This window comes from Phycodurus eques, chromosome 7 (assembly GCF_024500275.1).
Source record: "Phycodurus eques isolate BA_2022a chromosome 7, UOR_Pequ_1.1, whole genome shotgun sequence".
NCBI classification, from domain to species: Eukaryota; Metazoa; Chordata; class Actinopteri; order Syngnathiformes; family Syngnathidae; genus Phycodurus; species Phycodurus eques.
The window spans coordinates 18,319,695-18,341,125 of NC_084531.1; the positions used below are offsets into that span (position 1 = coordinate 18,319,695).

Genomic DNA, 21,431 nt, shown 5'->3' on the forward strand with positions numbered 1-21,431 from the left:
AACAAACGACAAATATTTTGTACAACCCTATATTTTAATGTCACATTTCTCCTCATGTACACTATACTATTGTGCTGTTGTGTTAACTTACAAGAAAATTAACAACGTATAAAATGTTTTTTTTCCCTTATCCAATTTGGCTCATGAATAATTATGAACAACATCAGTTTTTTCTCTCTCCATAAATAATCATTTAAATAAACGTGTTTGGCTATGGTAAATACATGTCAACTAGTAGTGTTATGTACGAGGATTTAGCTAAACAAAATGATGTTAATAGTATTGCGTAGCAGTAACCAGTAGTAAATTGTTCCTGGGGCGAGTCGGGCCCGCCAGATCCAGCAGGTGGTGCTGTAGTGAAAATAATAGTACTGTATTATGTGTTTTATATTTAATACAGAGTCGGGATTCGTCTTTCTATCCATTTTGTATAGTGCTTGTCGTCATTAGGAATTTGAGTGAGGTGGAGCCTATCCAAGATCACTCTGGGCAAGAGGTGTGGAAAGCCTCACGGGAACCCGGTCAGAAATGTTTCAGCTCCCAGAGAGTTTAAGCGAATATATTTTTGCGGCTCAAGCATGTAGTGATGTGGAGGCACGAGGCAAGTTTTTCAAGTTGTAGTAGTATTTGATTGACAATTGAACAGATCATGGTTTCAGCACATTCACACGTCCACAGCATTTGAAAGCGAGGACAACGAGGACAATGGGTTGATTTTTCATGATTTGGAAGCCTCATTTCACCTTCTTTTCTTTTTCTTCATCTTCTTTTCCTTTCGGCTTGTCCCTTTAGGGATCGCCACAGCGCGTCATCCTTTTTAATCATTCAAATTTGCCAGGGTTGTTACCAACACTCTTCTCTGTGATGTAAAATCAGAAGACATTTCTGTTCACTTTACAGGGACCTAAAGAGACCTAAATGCACAGATAATTTCTCTTGATTTTGCCCATAGTGGGCATTGCTTTCCATCATTTTCCGTTTGGCATTACATAGATTTCAAAAAAATAATTAACAAACAGAGCAGACATGTATCGTTGTGATTCAATTCATGTTCACAGCAATTATACCGTGGAAATGTTTATATATTGGATATTTTTATTAGTTATTTTTTTCTGTTATTAATGCTTACATTTTTAAAATGAATTCTGTAGCATCATCATGCAATCCAAGCAAAGTGTTTGTGCCCATTTCTAATATTCAATATAGGTAGCTTTTATCTCCATCTTTAGGGGTTATCAATGTGCAATATGCAGCCAGCTAATTCCCCTATTATGAGCATTCATGTCAAACCTAACACATACAAGATAGATATTATTTTGAAATGGGCATCCAGGGCATCCCCTCTTTGGATGGGTGAGTCTTTCCTCGTTTCGGCGACCACTCAGTGGCCAGTGAGTTCATCAAGGAAATGATTGAATGCATCTTTGACTGAAGATTCGTCCCTGGTCTACTGGCAGCGGGTTAGACAGGCAGGTCACGGGACAAGTCTCATTACATTAGCACCATCGTGTTCTGCTGTGTCGGCTGCAGGTAGATTAGCCAGTCGATGGACTATCCTCTTAAAGGAGTCCGCATTACACCACCGGGATGAGAGGCTGGCTGCCGCTTCTATGTCCTCCGCCTGCCTCTCCTTTTTCCCAGAAGGAATCTGTTACATGGCTTCATTCCTTTCACATCTTTTCTTCTTTTCCGCTCATTTTTTGCTTGTCCACTGGCCTATTGGCCTTGCGGAAAAGAGTCTTGATCTCATCCGTCACCATCTCCTGCCAGTTGACCCTAATGAAGACAGAGCTTGGAATTAATCTCAATATGACATTACTTATTAACTACACAATAAGCGCACAGCACACCAACGTAGCACAAATAAAACAAAATGAATTACAGTGTCATAAAGGTTAATTCACCACAAAGAGGGATTTCCACAATCTGCTTATGGGCAGGGAGCAGAAGTTGATAAGATCGAGAGATTAATGTGAAAAGATCACAAAATAAGACTTGGAATTCAACACTGCTCACTCCACAGCATGCCGCTGTTTACCACAGAATACAACACCATCTGGCAAGCAGGGTGGTCTCTACCTGCATGTCAAGCCTTTTTCTTGGCCTTCTTTCTCTTGTACGTGGCTATGTCTTCGGGGCTCAGGCCATGATTGTCTTCGCTGAGGTTTGCACGAGTTTGCACAAGTGCATTAAAAGTACAAATGGGGGTTTAAAATGCATCTGTTGTGCATTAAAGCAAACCTACACGAGGGCAAACATTTATAAAAGGTATCTTACCCTGCTTTAATCTCTGGTGGTTTTGGCAAAGGCTTTGCAAAGTCAGACTTTCCTACGAGCCAGTACGTCTCTTCAATACCTTTCCCCTGGTAATAAAGAGAACCATTTTATTCAGATAATGTATTGTGGCTGTATTTGTGGAAATACAGCATCTTATCATTCGTCCTAATGACTCTGTTCTTATTAATCCTAATAAATATTACCTTCAGCTCCGTCTTGCCCCTGACTTCTATTTTATAACCTTCTTTGAGAGATCGAAGTATGTTCACAGTGCTCAGGTTTACGTGGATTCTATAAGCTGAGAGAAGATGATTGAGAGTTCCATGATAAGGGACAGAAAACTAAATATACGGGATTGGAAACTCACGCAGCCCGGTGGATTCCATTCTCGAGGCAGTGTTGACGGTGTCTCCAAACAGGCAGTAGCGTGGCATGGTCAGGCCCACCACCCCAGCGACGCAGGGCCCTGCGAAGGCACAAAATTATGATGCTCATTTTGGGAGAAATAAATTGAAAAGCCAAAGGTAAATTTGACCTCTCAGGCTTCTGTACAATTAGAATTTTGGTGGATTTTCTGTCATCCACACATTTGTCAAAATTATACATACAGTCTCCAACATACACATACACATAAATGATGCTGGAAATTCTAGAATATCTTTTGATTGACTGCTGCTGATAATTTCTCGTCATTGAATTGATCAATACTCAGGAGAATGGAAAGGTTTAAGGAACTCAATTAAGACCTAAGAGGGAGGATGGTACCAATTGCACAAATTAGGAAAGTATTTTGGAGCCATTTCCATCTCAATAGCATTCCATTTAATTTGACGCACAACCCAATCCACCTGGATGACCTACCTGAGTGGATCCCGATCCGTATCCTGACAGGAACGTCGGGCATGTGGCGCATCCTGAAAGTTCCCACTGAGCTGAGGATGTTTAGAGACATGTTGGCGACCTCAGCGGCATGCTTGTTGCCATTTCTCTTTGGTAAGCCTGATGCCACCATGTAAGCATCACCAATGGTCTCCACCTGGATGACATCTGTCAGTTAATAATTTGTCTGCATGATCTCACGATAACTCTCTCTGATAGTGAACAAAAAGTTAATTATAGGACCGGATTAATAAATTGAAAGGCATAGCCTAGGACCCCACTTATGCTGCAGAGGCCCCCAGTGGGGGAAAAAGAGAAACAAAAAATGTTGATTTTAAAGTATACTGGGTTAAAAATGAATCTGTTCAAATTCCCATAAAAAACAACATAAAATCCAATTCATTCAAAAAAAAGTTATTCAATCTGTATTGTCAAAAAACTGCTTAAAATAAAATTAAAAAAGAATACAACAAAACAGAGGAAATTCTGAGGGAGCCTGAATGTGGCTCTGTTACAGTATATGCATAACCTGCCTCCAAGAAAATGTATGTCTCCAAAATATGGCAGGTCTTGCTGCATTGAAAGTGTTTCATCATAGTTAATTGAAGATATTAAAACCATCCATATTTAAAGATGTAAAAAAAAAAAAGCACTCCAAAATATCAACACAACAACTGCAGCATACTAAAATCTGATGAGAACAAGAAACGGAACTTTGTTTTAATGCAAAACTGTGTGTGTGCTTGTGTCTCACCTTGTAGACATCATGGTTGCAGAGCACAGCATCAAACAGCGTGTAGAGGTCATTGAGAAGGTCGACCACCTCGATGGGGTCACTGAGCGACGAGATCGTGGTGAAACCCACAATGTCACTGAAATAGATGGTCACCTGGTCGAAGTACTCCGGCTCCACTGTGGCACCTGTTTTCAATGCCTCGGCCACAGAACTGATGGACACAGAGGGCGATCAGGTGACTTTTTTAAAATTTGAATTTTATTTTTGCGTTTGGGTGTGTTTCAACTGACGGTGGCAGCATTTCGGAGAGTAGTTTCTCTGTCCTGTGCTTCTCCACCTCCAGCTCCTCCGTTCGCTCTCGGATGAGGTCCTCCAGATTGGAGCTGTACTGCTCCAACATCCTCAACATGGAGTCAATGATGTTAGTCTTCTTACCCTTGTTGATGATCTTGAACTACAAGAAAAACTGAAACTATTATGTGGAAAAACAAAAAACAGAGTATGATAAAACTACTTCTTAAATCCCGAACAAACCCTGTCAAAAATCTCATCGAAATTGGGTCTTCGGTCCGGAAGCTCACTCCAACACTGCTTCATCAGCTGGATACATTCCAGAGGAGCCTGGTCGGGAGCCACCGTGGGCCGACACATTGGAGGGGGCTTCTTAACCTTTCGAATGATCTCTGATAACGAGAGTATAAATGTCAGACAGGATGTGGAGAATAATAACAAAATAGGTGGGAATATTGGGTACATTTATCCCCCAAAACAGCTTACAAACAAACACGTAAACACCATTGACACATTCATAAATCAACATTTTAATTTGCTCTTTTTTCTAAAATGGTGGATCACAAATCACAGTAGAAAAAAAACAATACAGTGGAGGTTTTCGAGGGATGAGCCCTCGGTTGGCTGATTTTTATGCTTTGACTTGAAGGCAAAGATTTGAGATACGAACACTAGATGGTGGCAGCGAACTCAAGTCATCTCACTTCACAACAAGCAGCAGTTTGGCAGATAGTGAACAATTCTTGAAAAAAGAGGCTAAAGGTCAGAGAACAAAGAGGTTACAAATTTATTTTATAACTTTAACCCCTTTACAAACCACATCTACCATTTAGAAGTGATTATATAGCAGATATACAGCAGTTAAATCGATAAATATGATTCAGAATGCGCCTCCTGCTTTTTGCATCTAGCACCTTTTGGTCTTCGGCTCTATCCGACGTTGTGACGTAACTTGTATATATCTACGACTCTATTGTGGTTATTATGCACTGGGCAGTCTGGAAAAAAAGACCCACGCAGTAGTTTTCAGTACTGACGTCTGTACTTTTGCCTATATGACAAGCCAATCGACACGGCAAAGACTGTGTGCGGCGTGTTATAAAGCTACTTGAGCAATGGGCATACAATATATAGACAATACAGACTCCACAGACTGGCAGTGTCTTTGAAAATTCAGCTGGCAGCCTGGATGAATATACGGACAGTGTCACATCCTATATTTGTCTGCGAAAATGTGTGTGTACCAACAAAGTCATTTCGCTCGTTCAATTACAACAAGCCGTGGTTCACTGCCAAACTTAAGCAACTTTGCCAACAGGGCCCTGTATAATCACGCTAGAAACCAGCTGACTAAAGAAATTAACGTTACAAAAAGAAACTATGCAGCAAAGTTGGAAAAACAGTTTAGCGCTAACGACTCCAAAATCAGTCTAGCATGCATTACAATCGCTGACCAATTACAAGCGACGATCACCCCAAGCTGAGAAAAACAGTACACTAGCCAACGACCTGAACACCTTCGACTGCAGATTTGAAAAGGACACTTTCAAACCCCACACCCACCCAGCCACACCACCGACCACAATCACACCTCTGACTTCTGCGTTAACAATCCACAAACAGGATGTGAGGCTCATCTTCAACTGAGCTGTCAGGTCTAATATAGACAGGTGTGTGGCTTTCCTAATCAAGTCCAATCTGTATAATCAAACACAGCTGGACTCCAATGAAGGTGTAGAACCATCTTAAGGATGATCAGAAGAAATGGACAACACCCGAGATAAATATATGAGTGTCACAGCAAAGGGTCTGAATACTTATGGCTGTGTGATATTTCAGTTTTTCTTTTTTAATATTTAATTTTTTTCCCCTGTCAATATGGGGTGCTGTGTGTCATTAATGAGTAAAAAATTAACTTAAATGATTTTAATAAATGACTGCAATATAATAAAGAATGAAAAGTTTAAGGGGGACTGAAAACTTTCCGTACACACTGTGTATATATATATATGTATATATATATATATATACATATATATATATATATACACACACACACATCCACATATACATAATACCGCCACACACCAGAAGGAGCCACACACTAAATTAATCATGATGCACAAACTGTTTCATTCTTTACATTCTATTTCATTGTTATTACAGGAACAGGAAGTCACTCAATCATGATTGAAATTACTCCAAAGGGGACGGAAAATACCATGTGCTAATTTGTGCACATTCGTCTTGCACCGAGCAGCATGATGACCTAGTTGTTTGCCTGCCTCAAAGTTTTTAAGTATGGGGTTCAAATCTTTGCTCCAGTTTTTGTGAGGTGTTTCCGAGTTCTCCCCATGCTTGCGTTGGTTTTCTCTCAGTACTTCAGCTTCCTCCCACATTCCAAAAACATGCATGTGTGTGAATAAGCCTGAATGACTGTTGGTGTATGTGCTGGCTGGTGACCAGTCCAGGGTGTAGCCAGCCTCTCCCACAAAGTCACTCGAGCTCACACGTGGCCATAATGAGGACCAGCGCTATTGTAAATGGACTGATAGTGTCTGTTCTATTACCTACTCTATTCTTTTTCACATTGCATCTGTTGGGGGCAAGTTGGATCACTTGCCCCTTGTGTGAAATCTTCACTATGTCTCATCGTTGAAAAAACAAACAAACAAAAACAAAACTATTTGTCTTTATAGATACACACCTTCGTGTGGCAGGCCCAGCATGCAGTACGGTGGTCCTCGGACCACTACCTCTTGCAGGATAATAGAAAAACTGTACACGTCCCCCTTGTAGGTGCCTTTACGGGAACTTGTGAGATCCCTCAGGAATTCTGGAGCAGTCCAAAAAAGGTCTAAATGGAGGAGATGGAAATTGTAATTGTAATGTTTCTGGTACCCGCAACCCTTGTGAGGATAAAGCGGTACAGACAATGGATGGATGGATGGATATTTCTGGTAAATAGTTGCCAGAAAAAAACATGCTACCTTCAGGTGGAGGTTGTTCTACAGGGGCTTTCTGAGACTCTAGTAGATCGTTAAAACCGTAGTCGGTGATCTTGAGCACAAAGCGACCATCCACCACGCAGTTTCGAGATTTCAGCCGGCCATGTGGAAAATCCCTATGGTGGAGGTATTTCATACCCTGGAAGCACAAAGTATGAAAACATTGGATATAACCACACAGCAAAACTTGGAGTGTTAACATTTCAGGGTTACATTTTTAGGGGGTGATTTTAACTCCCAAAGTGTAATTTTAACATTTAGCAATTTTTCGGATTTGAATGGTGTCCAGAGTAGGAGTTATTTCACAGAGTTAATCACATGGTGTTACATTAACTCTTCAGAGATTTTAATTAAGCTCCACCTATGCACCTGCAATTCTTCAGTTTGAGAAAGATTGGCCAGCACCGTTTTCCTATTCCTGCATTTTTTATTTTGTGTGTGTTTTTAATTAAGTTTTTTTTAACCTGTCCTGTTCAGCTGCATAGCCATGGAGAATGGTGGATCTGTCAGGAGTCAAACCAAGAGAAATGTGAAGACCCCCCCCCCCGACCCCCTATTACTATGGTTACCAGGTCCCCTACAGGCGACCATTGTCTCTGGACCGTGATCGTGCGTGGTGGTGTGTCGTGCATTAAAATTGGGCAGATTGGTGGGGGTGGGGTGAGACGGTCACGGGGAAATTATGACCCGCAACTATCACCCCCCCCCTCCCAGGCCAACCTTCTTCCCAAAGGATGTGTGAATGTATGTGGTGCATTAAACATCCCCGGGGGAAAGGCATGGCGTGCCGGAGAGCCGGAACACCTGGCCGAGTGTCCTCCCCGGCCTGACACTGCCCTCCACTGACGGGTGTATGATGCATTAAAATTGGAGGACCGGCAGGGCAGAAAAGGCGGGGCACCAGACCGGAGACCAGCACAGATGTGCCAGGACCTGGCCTGGCGTCCGCCTCGTCATGCCTCGTGTCAGCCCCCCAGGGGACCCTGAAAGAGAGGAGAATGTGCCCAATGTGCGAAATATGTACAGTGTGATTAATAAAAATGTGAAAATAATGATGAATTGATGCTGTGAACTGCAGTAGTATAAGAAGAATACAGTATATGTTGTAACAACGGTCAAAGCCTTGCTGCTCAGCATGCTTTGTGGTGCCCATTTGTAAATATATTTACAAATGGAAAAAAAATGCAACGTTTAGCTACAGCTATAGTTGTAACTAAACGTTGCTTTTTTGCATTGCTTTACTTCTACCTACATTGTAACAAGTATGTGTTTAATAGGTATTTTTCTTTAGTGAAACCATGACTGTCTGTTGTATGATGAATAATGACCTGGCCGTGATCGCTGCATCATATCTTCGCTGGTGACTTAGATGATGTAAGCATTCCATTCCAGGAAAAATAAAGGCTATTTTCATTATTTGCAATTGTTTTTGAAAAAATACTTTTTAAAAAAAATAACATTTGTTTCTATTATATTATAAATACTGTATACACATACATTTAATATCAATCAATATTTTATACTACAAGTGTGAAGCAATAATATTAACTCTTCTCTTATGGTGTCAATATTTTACATTATCGGAGCTGTTAAGACTTTCATCTTGTTAATAATGTTAACTCATCCAAAATGGTGTCAATATTTTGCACATATCGGAGTTGTTTTTGTAACACTGTCATGGTGTTATTCGTGTTAACTCTTTCAAAAGTGATGATTTCTCTCTGAAACTTTGGGGGAGTGTTACGTTCAGCTCCGAGGTTTGTGTTTCCAAATTTGCTGTGTTAAGCGTAGGTATGTTATATACCAGGAAAATTACAATTCGTTTTTTTTTATTGTCTAGTGTCTCTTTTTGTAATTCACCTTTTGAAATAATTACTTTGATTTTTCCTAGTGAGGATAAGCGGAACAGAAAATGGATGGATGCTCCATTGATTTCACTCAATTCATTACAAATCTTGTGAAAGAAATATGCAGCTAGCCAGCAACATGGTTGTGGCACTTGCTGCTTGGCAGAATTCCCTAGATTTAAACATTTGTACACAAGCTCAACTGAAGCAAACAATCTCTAAAAAAAATTATTGAATCGTGGTTAAGTCACTTAACTTAAGTCCAATGCCCTCATTCAAGAGGCAACTTTGTTGTTGTTGAAATACAGCTTCAATGTTATTGACGTCAGCATAGCTATTACAAATAATCATAATTACTATATTACGCATATGGTCAGCCTATCACTGACTTTGATAATTGCCGTTATGAATAATGAAAATGTGATTAGTGAACTTTACTTCAACGGTCACATTCAAGAAGCAAGCACATGATATTTTGGTACAACAGCTTCAGTGTAATTGAAGGCACCATAAGGTGCATAAGCAGCAGCATGTTTCCTCTTGGAGCACCAATGCTTAACTAGAGTGTTCCAGATTTATTACAAGAGCGTCACATGACGCCGTACAGGGCAGGCAGGAGGGTTGGCGTTTACCTTGATGAGGTCAAGCACAAGCGAGGACTTGAACATCCAGTCTAATTTGACGTCCTTGTTCCTAAGCAGGTCCTGCAGACTCCCCCTAGAGCAATGCTCCGTCACCACCGCAAACATAGAGCTTTCCGTGAAGAAGCCCAGGAAGGGATTTACGTTCTCATTTCTCAAGTCCTTCATCTGAAAGGGATATTAGACAGCAGGTTTGATTACTAACTGATTTTCATGAAACCCCATTGGAAGAGCCCCATTATGATGGTTTTGTATCAATCACTGTACAGTGTATAACATATTCACAATTTGGCATTTACTAATTCATCACCTCACTCTCTGATATTGTTTTGGAACTCTGCTATACTGTACTACTATACTATACTCTGCTATTCGTTTATAAACTCACCTATTTGCTGTTGACTCTGACCGTTATTGCAGAGTGCAAAAGTCGGCATGTCGACTAGTCACTTCAACCCCTTTGCCGCTATGGAGTGGCATCTATAGGCCATCATAAACCTTCTTGGGAGGGCGTCAAATACTCGAGATTTTCGCTATATGCAATAGGGTTCGGTCCCTATCTTCCGCAAATAGCGCGGGAACACTATAAACCAGGGAGTAGCGTAATAACATAAGGACGGACAAACCAGGTCATGCTCACGAATATTTTGACATGCTGTACATACAAAAATGTTTCGGTCTCGTCAATTTATGTCCTGTAAGCTAGGAATCAACCTTCTATCAGATGGACTGACAGACCAGGAATTTGCCTGCTAACACACGGAGCTACAAACTAAATGTTTTTGCACCAACATGTTTAAATTTCGGTTTGATACTTTTTTTCTTTGTGGAGTTTATGTCATGTTGGAACTTCGGCGTCCATGAACCAGGAAGTAGCCATCAAATTTACAAACAGGCTAATCAACGCAAATAAGGTGATTCACAATTGTTTCATCACTTTTTGTAGACAATTCAAACTTGTAGAAGGCATGTGCTAGTTTATTGAGTACCATGGTAGATATAAAAAAAATAGTTCATAAACAGCATTTGGATTATAACTGTAGCATGTGTCCTAGTTTATGAATGAACATGGGACATTTCTGAGGAGGTTTCGCAAACAAATTTGAGATAAAAATTGTTTGCCAGATGAAGACTTAATAGCACTGACCTTGGTAAAAATCTTTGTGCTGCTCTGCTTCACCTCCTTAAACTGGCCATCCTCAAATTTCTTTAGCCACACCCAGTCACCCTGGTGGAGAGGTCACATGTGAAATGTTATATTATTGCAATGTTGCTACCATTTATGTAAATTGGAGCATCAAGCTATTCTTTTGAGTATGAGGTCCTTATTGAAAAAAAATATGGGGGTCTTTTTCAAACTACATTTTCCTCAGGGAGCTTTACCTCAAAAATGGCAACGTTGGTGGTCTCGTGAGTCGCTGTGTGCATGCTGTTCACTGAATGTGAACGGTCGGCAGATTTCTCCTCCAGAGCACTTTTGGACTCACTCATGTCCTCCAAAGTTATTTTCTGTGCATGAAATTAAATGGAAAATGTCACAAAATAAAGAAGAATAACTGCAGTCAGTAAGAATTTATTGTACGCACATTAATTTTTGTGGCGCATAAAACATATGGGGCAAAATGTAATGACTTTTCAAAGTTAGAAATAGGAATAATTTGGGAATTAATAGATAAATACGATAATTAACAGGATTTCAAGTTTGTCTATAAAGGACACTTACAACTTGTTTGAAAATCCTTAAACACAGAAATAAATCAACCAATGAATCAGAACGTTATCAAAATCCATCCATCAATTTTTGATATGGCTTATCCTCATTAGTGTTCGCTGGAGCCTATGACAGCTGAATTTTGGCAAGCTGTGGTGTACAATCGCAGCACACGAATAGACAGACAACCATTCACACACATTTAAACCGAAGGACAACTTTGAGTCTTCACTGAACCTGTCATGCATGTTTTTGCAATGTGGGAGGAAGGTGGGGAGAACATGCAAACTCAACGTATGAGGGCCAGAGACGAGATTCAAATACCGAACCTCATAACTCCGAGGCATATGTGATCACAATTGGCCACCATGCTGCCCTTATAATCAAAATATAATATTACATGGAATATTTTGTCAAATCAATTCCTATGATCCTAAATTCATTTTCAAAGTTTCAAAATTCCAAAGCGATACCTCCCATGCGACGAATCTGGACTGTTTCTAACAATGTGCCACCAATTTTCAATCCCAAATGTAATGCATGGGGTAATGGATCAAATCGTGACTTAAAACAGAACGTGGGATACTTAATGAACGCTCACTTTATTGCTAATCTGAGGGTTGATGAAAGTAAGATCCTCAAAAGTCAACAGAATCCGATTTGGACCTTTGATCAGCTGGATTTGTTGGAGTCTCCTCCTGTCAGGTCAGAGCCACAAAAAATGAAAAAAGACACCAGACGTCATTACAGTAAATTGTATTGTTCCAGATAGTGGCGTGCCTTAGTCTGTACCTGATATATAGACTGATGATGAGCCCTGTTACAGCCAAAGCCAAGATGACTGAAAACACCACTATGATGTAGGTTACCTCCACACCTGCATAACAACAAGATTTAGACACAGACAAACAGACAGAACGATCGATACATGGATTAATAGGGGTATTCCTTGAACAATATGCTTATAATTATAATTGGGGTTCACAGTGGTGTTGAACAGCACTTCACGACAGCTGTTTCCAAAACTCCACCCCCACTTAGGTCGTTAAATAGGTTAACGGATGTATTAGAAACTTTACATTAATGTAATTGTATACCATTGCAAACTACAATAATCAAGCATCTTGTCAGTGTAATGGAGTTTTACCAGAGCAGCTGTTGCATATCATCAGATAATAAATAATAATTTACGGTATTTGTCTTGACTTGGTGAAGTAGCATGTGGCTCATTATCCAAGCTTTTTCTCACGTTTCTCCAAATAATTTGAGTGTAAAGGATTGTATGTTTGTGGTCACGACGAGGCAGCTCATGTTTGGTATCAGTGTGACAGCAGCTGCCATATTAGTCAGAAGAGATTGCTCACTGCATTGTGTGCCTCAGCTCTATGCAATTTGTCCCCTCTTAGTATTTCCCAATGTTTATTGAAATAATATAAAAAAATATTGCCACAACTTTTAGATTCCTTTATTTCCTCATATAGTGGCCAATACTACTTTGAACGTGCATAGATCCCAGACCATTGTAATTGAGTCAGAATGGCGTGCACTACTCAGCTGCAGCCAGCAGAGTCAGTCTTGATTCGGTCTCAACTAGTTTGTAGATTAAAGACAACCTCACGTCAGCTATGGGAAGTTGCGCTACATCCACACTTTGGGACAACTCCCTCGGGCAGCATATTCTGCTCAATACTACACTAGCATGGAAACAGGAGTTTAGAACATTCAGAGTGAGATCCCCCATCCATGTGGTTCTCAACCTTTGTCACCTTGGGACCCGCATTTTCAATGTAATTTGTTCGCTAGCTGTCTGCGACCCACCCAAAATGTGTCTACGATTCGCTTTTGGGTCTACGACCCACCAGTTGAGAATTGCTGCCCCGTCCTAGTAAAATGAATACTTAGTTGACCGATTGAAAAAAAACGATGTCCAATAACCATCTCTGATGAAGACCCTGAACCAAAGCCACTTACCTCCTGTGCAGAGAGCACTCTCAACAAACCAGCAGCTGGAATCAGAAGGTGGAGGAGACCCTCCTGGAAAATGAATGGACCGCCCAGCAAACCGAAGCCGCCCGGATGTGAGGTCCACCACATAGGTCGGGTACAGCTGGCTGCCGGCGTTGCTGGTGTCCAGGATGATGTAGCTGGTTTGGATTTCACCACTGTTGTCCACCTGGACCTTCTGGTTGAAGCCACTGAAGGTTATGTTCTTGGTGAAGTAGGCCAGGTTTGAGCCTGACAGATGCATGCCAGCTCTCCTGGTCTTGTGGATGGACTTGGCCAGGAAATAGATGCTGTTATAGATGGTACCGAATAGTGGATTAACCTGCAATACAAAGCAAAGACTGTTAGTATAAGCTAGTCAAGAGTAAGGATTCTTAACCACTTTGTCACGGCACACCAATGTGCCGTGGGTAATTCTTAAAATCCCTTTATTGGTCTGAAAATGATCATTTATGTATCTTTGTTCATCTACAGTATGTTTACAAGTCACGTATGTTGAAAGGAGGAACAATACTTTTCCAGTCGATGGAAGAACATACAACTAACCTGTGTATCCCCCTTTTGCCATTTGCTTTGTGTTCAACAAAACAGGACAATTTTTCACAATGAGTAAGTACATGAGTGAGTAAGTTGAGCTCATCATTATTACAGTATACTACTTACAAATATACTTGTACTAACATTATTGTTTGGTGGTGTTTTGTAATGTAAAATATGTGCCTTGCCTTAAAAAAACGTGTGACACTGTTCTTGACCATGTGATTCCAAATAATTTTGCCTTGAGAGCATCAGGTCAAATTATATAGCTTACAATTAAATGCTTTTCCACTAGATGGCAGAAAGTACATAATTAACCTGTTTATCCACTTTTTGTGCCATTTTTATTTGGTGTGTGCAAACCAAGGTTGGGAAACACTGTATCCAGACCAAAATGATTTTTAAAACTCGTTCCCACCTGCTGCGCCGCCGCACTCAGCGTAACTTCCCCGCTCTCTTTCGCTGCCGCGTACGCCTCGTGGAAGGACACGGGGTCTGAGACTATGGTGATTGTTAACACGGCGTCATAGGCCTCACTCAGCCTGCTGTTGTTTTGCAGGGGGAAGTAGGGCGCGTTGTAGGGCAAACTGTAGTGCAGGGTGTCATAGGGCACGAAAACGTACTTGCCGGAAGTCAGACCCATTTGCTGGGCCTTGACAAGGAAAGTGGCCTGGTGCTCTCCTCCGAGCAACACGGAGTGCATGCACATGACGATGACTGAAACACACACAAGGAATCATATGTTAAATGATACGACAGGCAAAAGTATTGGGACAACTGGTTATCACGCCAAAACCGAGTAAACATTTAATGGAATGGGGAGTTTGGCTCCCATTGTCAGCAATAACAGTTCCCACTCGCTTGAGAAAACCTTCTACAAGATGTTGGACCTCAGAGAGTTCATCCCAAAGGTACTTGGTGTGGTTGAGTTACAGGGCTCGGAACCTCATCCAGGCATATCTTTGAAACAGAAATGCGTCTTCTACATACTGCATGTAAAGTTGGAAGTATAAAATCAGGGACGGGTTTTGATATGGGCGACCGGGGCATTCTCGGGGGGGTTATGAGGCACTCCCTAATTTTTGATTGGCCACCCCTCCGCCGACATACAGATTTCAGTATGTATAGTTGGCGTTTGGCGACAATGTGCTGTGACCGTGAACGTGAGTGTGAATGGTTGTCTGTCTTATATGTGCTTCCGATTGGCTGGCAACCAATCCAAAGCCTCTCTCTCAAAGTCAGCTCGAAAATTGATGGATAGAGTGAAAATATGCGATACAGAAGCCATAAAAAACATTTTATCTAGTTTTACCACTGCCACATCCTCTATACACATTTAAACATATAAATGCTGTACACTTAAATGTATAAAAACATGTTTGAAATACTGTCTACTTTTTTGAATGAGTGTGCTCAATGTCTGTGTTTTACAATTCTGCTTCTGTTCAATAAACAGCTGAAAGGTTTCACTGTGGCTCTACTTTCCCACATGGGAGGGCATTACAATTACTAAGTATACAACTGTAAAAACCCACAAAGGTCACTTAAAACAAAATGCGATATGACCAGGGGAAAACTGTACAGAGAAGTGTAAGTTAGGAGAAGAGTAACTTTTGCTTTTCAAGCATTTTCATTTATAATCATTCAATCACTATTATTGTATTAGTAGTCATAATAAGTATTGTTTTAAGTTCTGTTTGTATGTATTGTTTGTATGTACACACACACACGGAGCAGGTGTGTGTGTTAAAGTCGCAGTCGTTTGACAGTTTATGATAATGTAACATCTATGTGAATTTCCATTCACCCTTCTGTCTACAGTGTTTCACATTAAACGTTGCCAAAGTAGACCTCCGTTAGATGAAATTATATGGTTTGGTTGAACATTTTGGTGTCTGAATACATGATATATATTTTTTGTCTTCTGTTTTATGTGTCAGTTTTACAGTAAACTTCAAATGGGAGTCACAAATAAACAACTTGAAGTAACCATGCTTTGCCTGTTATTTGGAGAACTGCGCATTGTGCTTTCATCATTAAACCTAACACTGATTGTTTTTATATTTTAATATGAACCATGCTTAAATGTTCCAGAAAAGATTGTCTGTACAGTAGGAAAAAGCTTATATGATTCTGAAAGTTTGACCTTGGAACAGATTTTTCGCATTATCCCCTCTGGTAACAACTGATTGTGTTCAATTATCCTTACAGTTACTTTAATTTCAACCCACTCACCTCTTATCTCTCCTGCGTCTCGGATCTTCCTCAGCGTGCTCTCAACTTGGGTCTCGTTGATGCCCACGGACGTAACCAAGGCGACGGGAAGCCCCTTTTTCCTCATGGCAGCAGCCACTCTCTCCGCCGTGTCCATCCAGATGTCTTCACTGGAGGAGACCACCACGATGTTAGCCCACTGGAAGTGCTTCAATACCATGAAAAGCACCTCGGAGGGAAACGGCACCGTCCTTGTAAAAGTCGGGTATCCAGTGATTCGGTCCAGCTCAAAATTGACACAACTGTGGGAGAAGATGGCCTTGTCCCAGTTCTTTGTCAGCAGTGACGCTGCCGTACAGTATCCGGGATTAGTGGGGCCCACAAAGGCATCCGCCATATTCTTGTAGTATATGAATTCTGTCAGAGCTTTGGAAGTTTCGCAAGGCTCCTGCAGGATGACAAAGTCCATCTCCAGGCCCAAGTTTAAACTGAGGTCTCGGTTTATCCTGCTTACAGCGAGTCTTGCGGCGGCGGCAGGCAGCGTCCTGTAGAAGATTGGGTCGCAGTTCCAAGGCCCCAGGACGCCCACTTTGAATACCAAACAGCGGACACAGCAAGGGAACGTCAACAATCCGAGGAGAGCCCATACGAGAAAGTTATAAAAAGGCGGCGCCAGTAAAATATGCCTCCTTTTAATTATAGGCACAAATAGATGGTTGGACTCCCATAAAGGTCGAAAATGTAGCATTGTCCTGGCTGTGAATTTGAGGTCGTTTTAGCTTCACTGCAGGAGTGTTATCTGAAAAGTAAATACACACAATGTTCACATTTGAAACACGTCAGACTAATAAAGTAAAATGACTCACCTACCTTTACTTTTACTAAGTCATCAGGACAGCTCCGAAGTCCAGGCATCGCCTCACCATCCTCGCAATCTTACCTGTTTGTCTTGAGCGACCGGGGAGCCGAATCATCGCGCTTGGATCGCCAGGCAGCCAAGTGGGGGAGATGGGGAAACCGGGGAGCCGTTTGGAGAAAACTTCAGCACCCTGGAGAGCTACTTACCCCCTGCAGCCACCCGCTGTGTTTATGTGACGGATATGACAACAAACAAGTGTGCTCCTCTGCACTCGTGCTGGAAGAAAGGTTTCAAAAAATATGTAATCCAGTCTCAGTTGAAAAAAAAAAACACACAAAAAAAGAACAGCCCACAATACTAATAGAAATGTATTTTTTTGTTTTGTTTGTTTTTATATTATGAGGACGGTGTCAGTCCCAGACTCATTCAATCCAATCTGCCAAAGTGACTGTGGGCCAAAATGTAGGTGTTACTCGCTAATCCACTTTCACCGAGGCGCATTGTAAGAGGATTGACAGTCGGCCTTAGTCTAGTCCAAAAGCCTTGTTATGGTGCCGCTGGAGCTCCAACAAGGCCTTTTTTCTGAGCATTTTAAACCCTCACAGATTCTGATGAGATCAAAGCAATGAATCTTACCACAGGGTTTGCTAAACTGTATTTTTTGCTAAACTGTATTGCTGTCAATTGTCAGAGTTAGATGCCTTAAAATATGTTGTTGATCATACTCATTCAATTAAAGTATTTTGTTTTTACCTTTTACCTCGCTTAACTTCTTTTCACACTTTAAGAATTGGGTAAAAGGGGAGTGTATGAGGACCAACTGTGACTGTTTTGTATTGTTTGATTCCAGTAACACTTAGTGTCATGCTATGTTAACTTATTTTCACACTTGTATGGCTATTTAGTAAATTAAAAATGTGACCTGAAAATGTTGCCTGTACTCAGCAGCATAGCCATCATCTGAGAAGCCTTTTCGAAAGAGGAAGTTAAAACAAACAACTGAGATAATCTGCTTGCACAAGTGTACACACCGTCTTATACCTGGGGATGTGGCTGGGTTCAGAATTAACCAATCACATTCAAACTCATGTTAAATGGGAATCAGCACACTCCTGCCACCATTTGAAGTGCCTGTGATTAACCCCAAACAAAGTTAAGCTATTCTAGTTTTCCTGGCATTTGTTTTTGAATGTTTTGTGCCATCATAGATTGGTATTTGTAACAGTTAATAATTGCCTGCACCTTGACTAAGGAACAGGTGAATAAAAACAGCCCCAAAGCATGATACTGCCACCACCATGCTTTGTTGTAGGTATGATGTTCTTAAGGTGACGAACATAGTTGTGTTTTTGTCTGTAGAAGCTTGTAACTTGGAGTTATGTTAATCCACACTGTATCTGCTCCTGTCCTCTAAGAAAGAATCAAGCATCCTTGTGTCTGTGCCCATAAGCTTCTGAAATGGGTTTCAAACCTAAATTACTCAATTTTGTCCAATTGACTCTGTGCTTGCACCTTTTAACAACTGCATCTTCTTTTTGTTGTTCTTGATTTTCTTATGTATTGTTCGTAATACAGTATATGAATTGTTCATGCCTGCATGTACATTACCATGTACATAACCATTTATATGCTGCATCTAAGAAATCAGCTGTCAACCATTTATGTTATATGAATGTTTACTGAAGGTTCATGTATGACCTATGTTTATATACTGTATTTCTGTTCTAACTCACGCATGCAGTTCTGTGTTAAATGGGCATATTCTTGTTGTTTACCTCTGACTGGGTAGGGGTGGGTGGGTTGGGTGACTATTATGGGGAGAGATTTGTTTGTTTAACATGCTGTGTTTATTGTATTGGTGGATTGGACCCCTCATCTCAAGGGGGTAATTCCATAACATTGAAGGTAGTGTATATAGAGACGATTCAAGGCTTCAGCTCTGTTTCTTCTTTGCAGCCCTTGGCAAGTAGGATGTGGTAATTGTTTTCTGTGTTTAGAAATAGGAAGTTGTCAGCTTCACTCTATTTAGTCCTGATCTTCCAACTGATATGGTGTTGTTTTGCACTTAGTTTTTATAGTGTTTGATGACTGTACATGGTGTCTAATGGTATCCTTGTAAAAACATCTAGCCTGCTCATTGAGCTGAGGGCTACACATATTGTAGGAGAGACCTGAACCTGCTTTAATTGCTCTTATACACCAGCAGCTCCTGCAGATTAAATGAATTCGAACCCTAAATGGAGTGGGAATAATTAATCATAACAAAAGACTCTCCCTGCATGCGTCGTGTCCCCTTGAGGCTGGCTGCCGATTTTGACTGCGTCAGTCTTTTCGGATGCTTTTGAAAAGACTCCGCCTTTACTGATGAGGGGATGCCTGGCGAACCAGCACAATCCACCATGCCACATCCACCATGGCGACACTTTTACAGGTGGCTGTCGTTAAAAACACAGTACGTTATAAAACATGAACAACAAGAATTTTGTGATTGTTTCAAAATCCACATTTTTACAATCCAGACATGTTTTTTTTTGTTATTTCACATTGTGAAGGCATATGAAAGTTATACATATGAAAGTTATACATGGCACATAGACAAATCAATAAGGATAAGAAAATATGTTGATTCTCTGAATACATTTTAAAGATACAGTTCATACACACAGAAATATTTCTCACAGTCGCAAAATGATTCCACCTTTGTTGACCCATATCCCAGGTAAGCCCATGAGCCTCTTAAATGTAACACCTTGACACCACTGCATCCACACAGAAATGATGACTCAGCACCGTCGTCAACCAGCGAGCGGCAAACGCACCGCAGCTCATGCTGAGTTAAATTTTACACACATGTAAAAAGGGTGCTCTGACTAATAACGTGTTTAAAAAAAAAAAACAAATATATATATATATATATATATATATATATTTGGTTTTACAGTCGCTGATGTTGTAAAGCTTCAGAAGGTTGACTGTCATCCTTACCGTCCTTTCTGTGGGGAGTTTGCATGACCTCCTTGTGCTTGCATTTCTCTGCTTACTCCGGCGTCATCCCACATTCCAAAAACATGCATGTTAGGTTAATCGTCTGTAAATTGTCCATAGGTGATAATCGGAGTATGAATGGTTCTTTATCGAGACTGTATGTGTCCGTTGACTGACGAGTGACCCCAGGGGTGGATTTACCATGAGGTAAAAACAAGGGGCCCCAAAATGTCTCATAAAAACTGATACTGTTTTATGATTTAAATCATAAATTACCATAAATTATCTGGATTATTATTATTTTTTTTAATTCACGCACATAAAAACGCATAAAAATGCTCAAGTTATCATGATCGTTTCAACTGTCCCCCTCCCTTCTCAAGCAATGCACTCTTCAGTGATCTTGCTGAGCATTTATAGACTTGATTCAGGGAAAAAAAATAATAATAAATAAAAATTGTGGGCGCGTTGTGAGGAAAATGAAGCTGAGTTCTCTTAGTGGAGCGGAGAAGAGGCGTAGGCGAGAGGAAAACAATCTATTTTCATCAGAACTACCAAAGTTTTCAACCTTCTTCGCAGTGACACTGAATGTGTGTAGCTAAAAACAGTGGAGCGTATATTGGTTTGGATAAAAACGTAATTAATTTAGGAGAAAAGAATAAGTCGGAAGCGGCGCCTGCGTTACTTCCGGTTTAGCGTGTTTTTAAGTTTAAGCATTAAAATCAAATTATTTTATCTCGAAAAAGGGGAACTACGTCTCTTTTTAGATGTGTAAAACGTCAGGAAAAGTGACGAAAACCTCTATGTCTCGTAATCTTGAGTTTGTTGTCACATTTCTCTTGGGCCAATTATACATTACTCATGCACTCACTGTAATAGTCTTGCCACGCTGCACTATTTGCATATCTGTTGTTGACCAATACTGGCCACTCATGTGCCTGAGTAGCATCTGCAACATTTGCACAATCGTGCACAATTGTCCCAGATTATCGCACTACTATTCACTTTAAACTGCATACATTTCTTGAAGCCTCGGCGCCCTTTGCACAATGGTCATTGCACCGGACTAGTCCTCTATTAGTCATTTAAACTGCTCTAATTGCAAGAGGACTCTGCATCTTTTTGCACAATTGTCAAAAAAAAAACGGAAAATATGGATGAATATGGATATACACGAATGTGGAGGGCCCCATGACTGTGTTTGCCTTGGGGACCAAAAAGATTAAACAGGCCCCTGTCTCGGCCCCCGCCACTCAAGTCAGCTGGGATAGGCTCCTGCTCACCTGCAACCCTAATGAGGACAAGCGCTATGAAATTTGGATGGATAGAAACTTTACAGATTTTTCTTCTCGTCTGTACAATGTGAAATAGCAAAATCAATGCATGGATTCTCAAACTGTGGAATCAATCACAAAATTCTTGTTGGCACCCAAAGTCAACTA

General features: G+C 40.8%; 1 protein-coding gene across 5 annotated transcripts; it reads right to left on the reverse strand.

Moving 5' to 3' along the window:
* Window positions 1-55: 55 nt before the first annotated feature.
* gucy2f (guanylate cyclase 2F, retinal) lies at window positions 56-17,434 on the reverse strand. 5 transcript variants are annotated; one of them, XM_061681254.1, is made up of 19 exons: window positions 17,016-17,434; window positions 16,167-16,944; window positions 14,350-14,648; window positions 13,362-13,716; window positions 12,183-12,267; window positions 11,992-12,088; window positions 11,063-11,188; window positions 10,827-10,907; window positions 9,671-9,847; window positions 7,174-7,330; window positions 6,891-7,040; window positions 4,427-4,575; window positions 4,183-4,346; window positions 3,911-4,103; window positions 3,139-3,313; window positions 2,645-2,743; window positions 2,481-2,575; window positions 2,278-2,363; window positions 56-1,776 (listed from the first exon to the last, which is right to left on the reverse strand). In XM_061681254.1, exons 2-19 carry the CDS (start codon window positions 16,891-16,893, stop codon window positions 1,671-1,673), a joined length of 3,321 nt encoding a protein of 1,106 aa, XP_061537238.1. In that variant the 5' UTR covers window positions 16,894-16,944; window positions 17,016-17,434; the 3' UTR covers window positions 56-1,670. The 5 variants fall into 5 exon arrangements, with proteins under 5 accessions (XP_061537238.1, XP_061537237.1, XP_061537240.1 ...); XM_061681253.1 differs by having other exon boundaries at window positions 16,167-17,434; XM_061681255.1 differs by lacking the exon at window positions 56-1,776 and adding an exon at window positions 1,783-2,159 and having other exon boundaries at window positions 16,167-17,434.
* Window positions 17,435-21,431: the final 3,997 nt, after the last annotated feature.

What these genes read in the sequence shown, in the direction of transcription:
- gucy2f (XM_061681254.1), bottom strand. Translation starts at nt 16,893, where the DNA reads ATGCTACATTTTCGACCTTTATGGGAGTCCAACCATCTATTTGTGCCT. An exon ending in ACCCTCAGATTAGCAATAAA is followed by an intron (nt 11,189 to 11,991) that starts GTGAGCGTTCAT and finishes TTTCATGCACAG; the next exon opens with AAAATAACTTTGGAGGACAT. An exon ending in AGAACAACCTCCACCTGAAG is followed by an intron (nt 7,041 to 7,173) that starts GTAGCATGTTTT and finishes TCCTCCATTTAG; the next exon opens with ACCTTTTTTGGACTGCTCCA.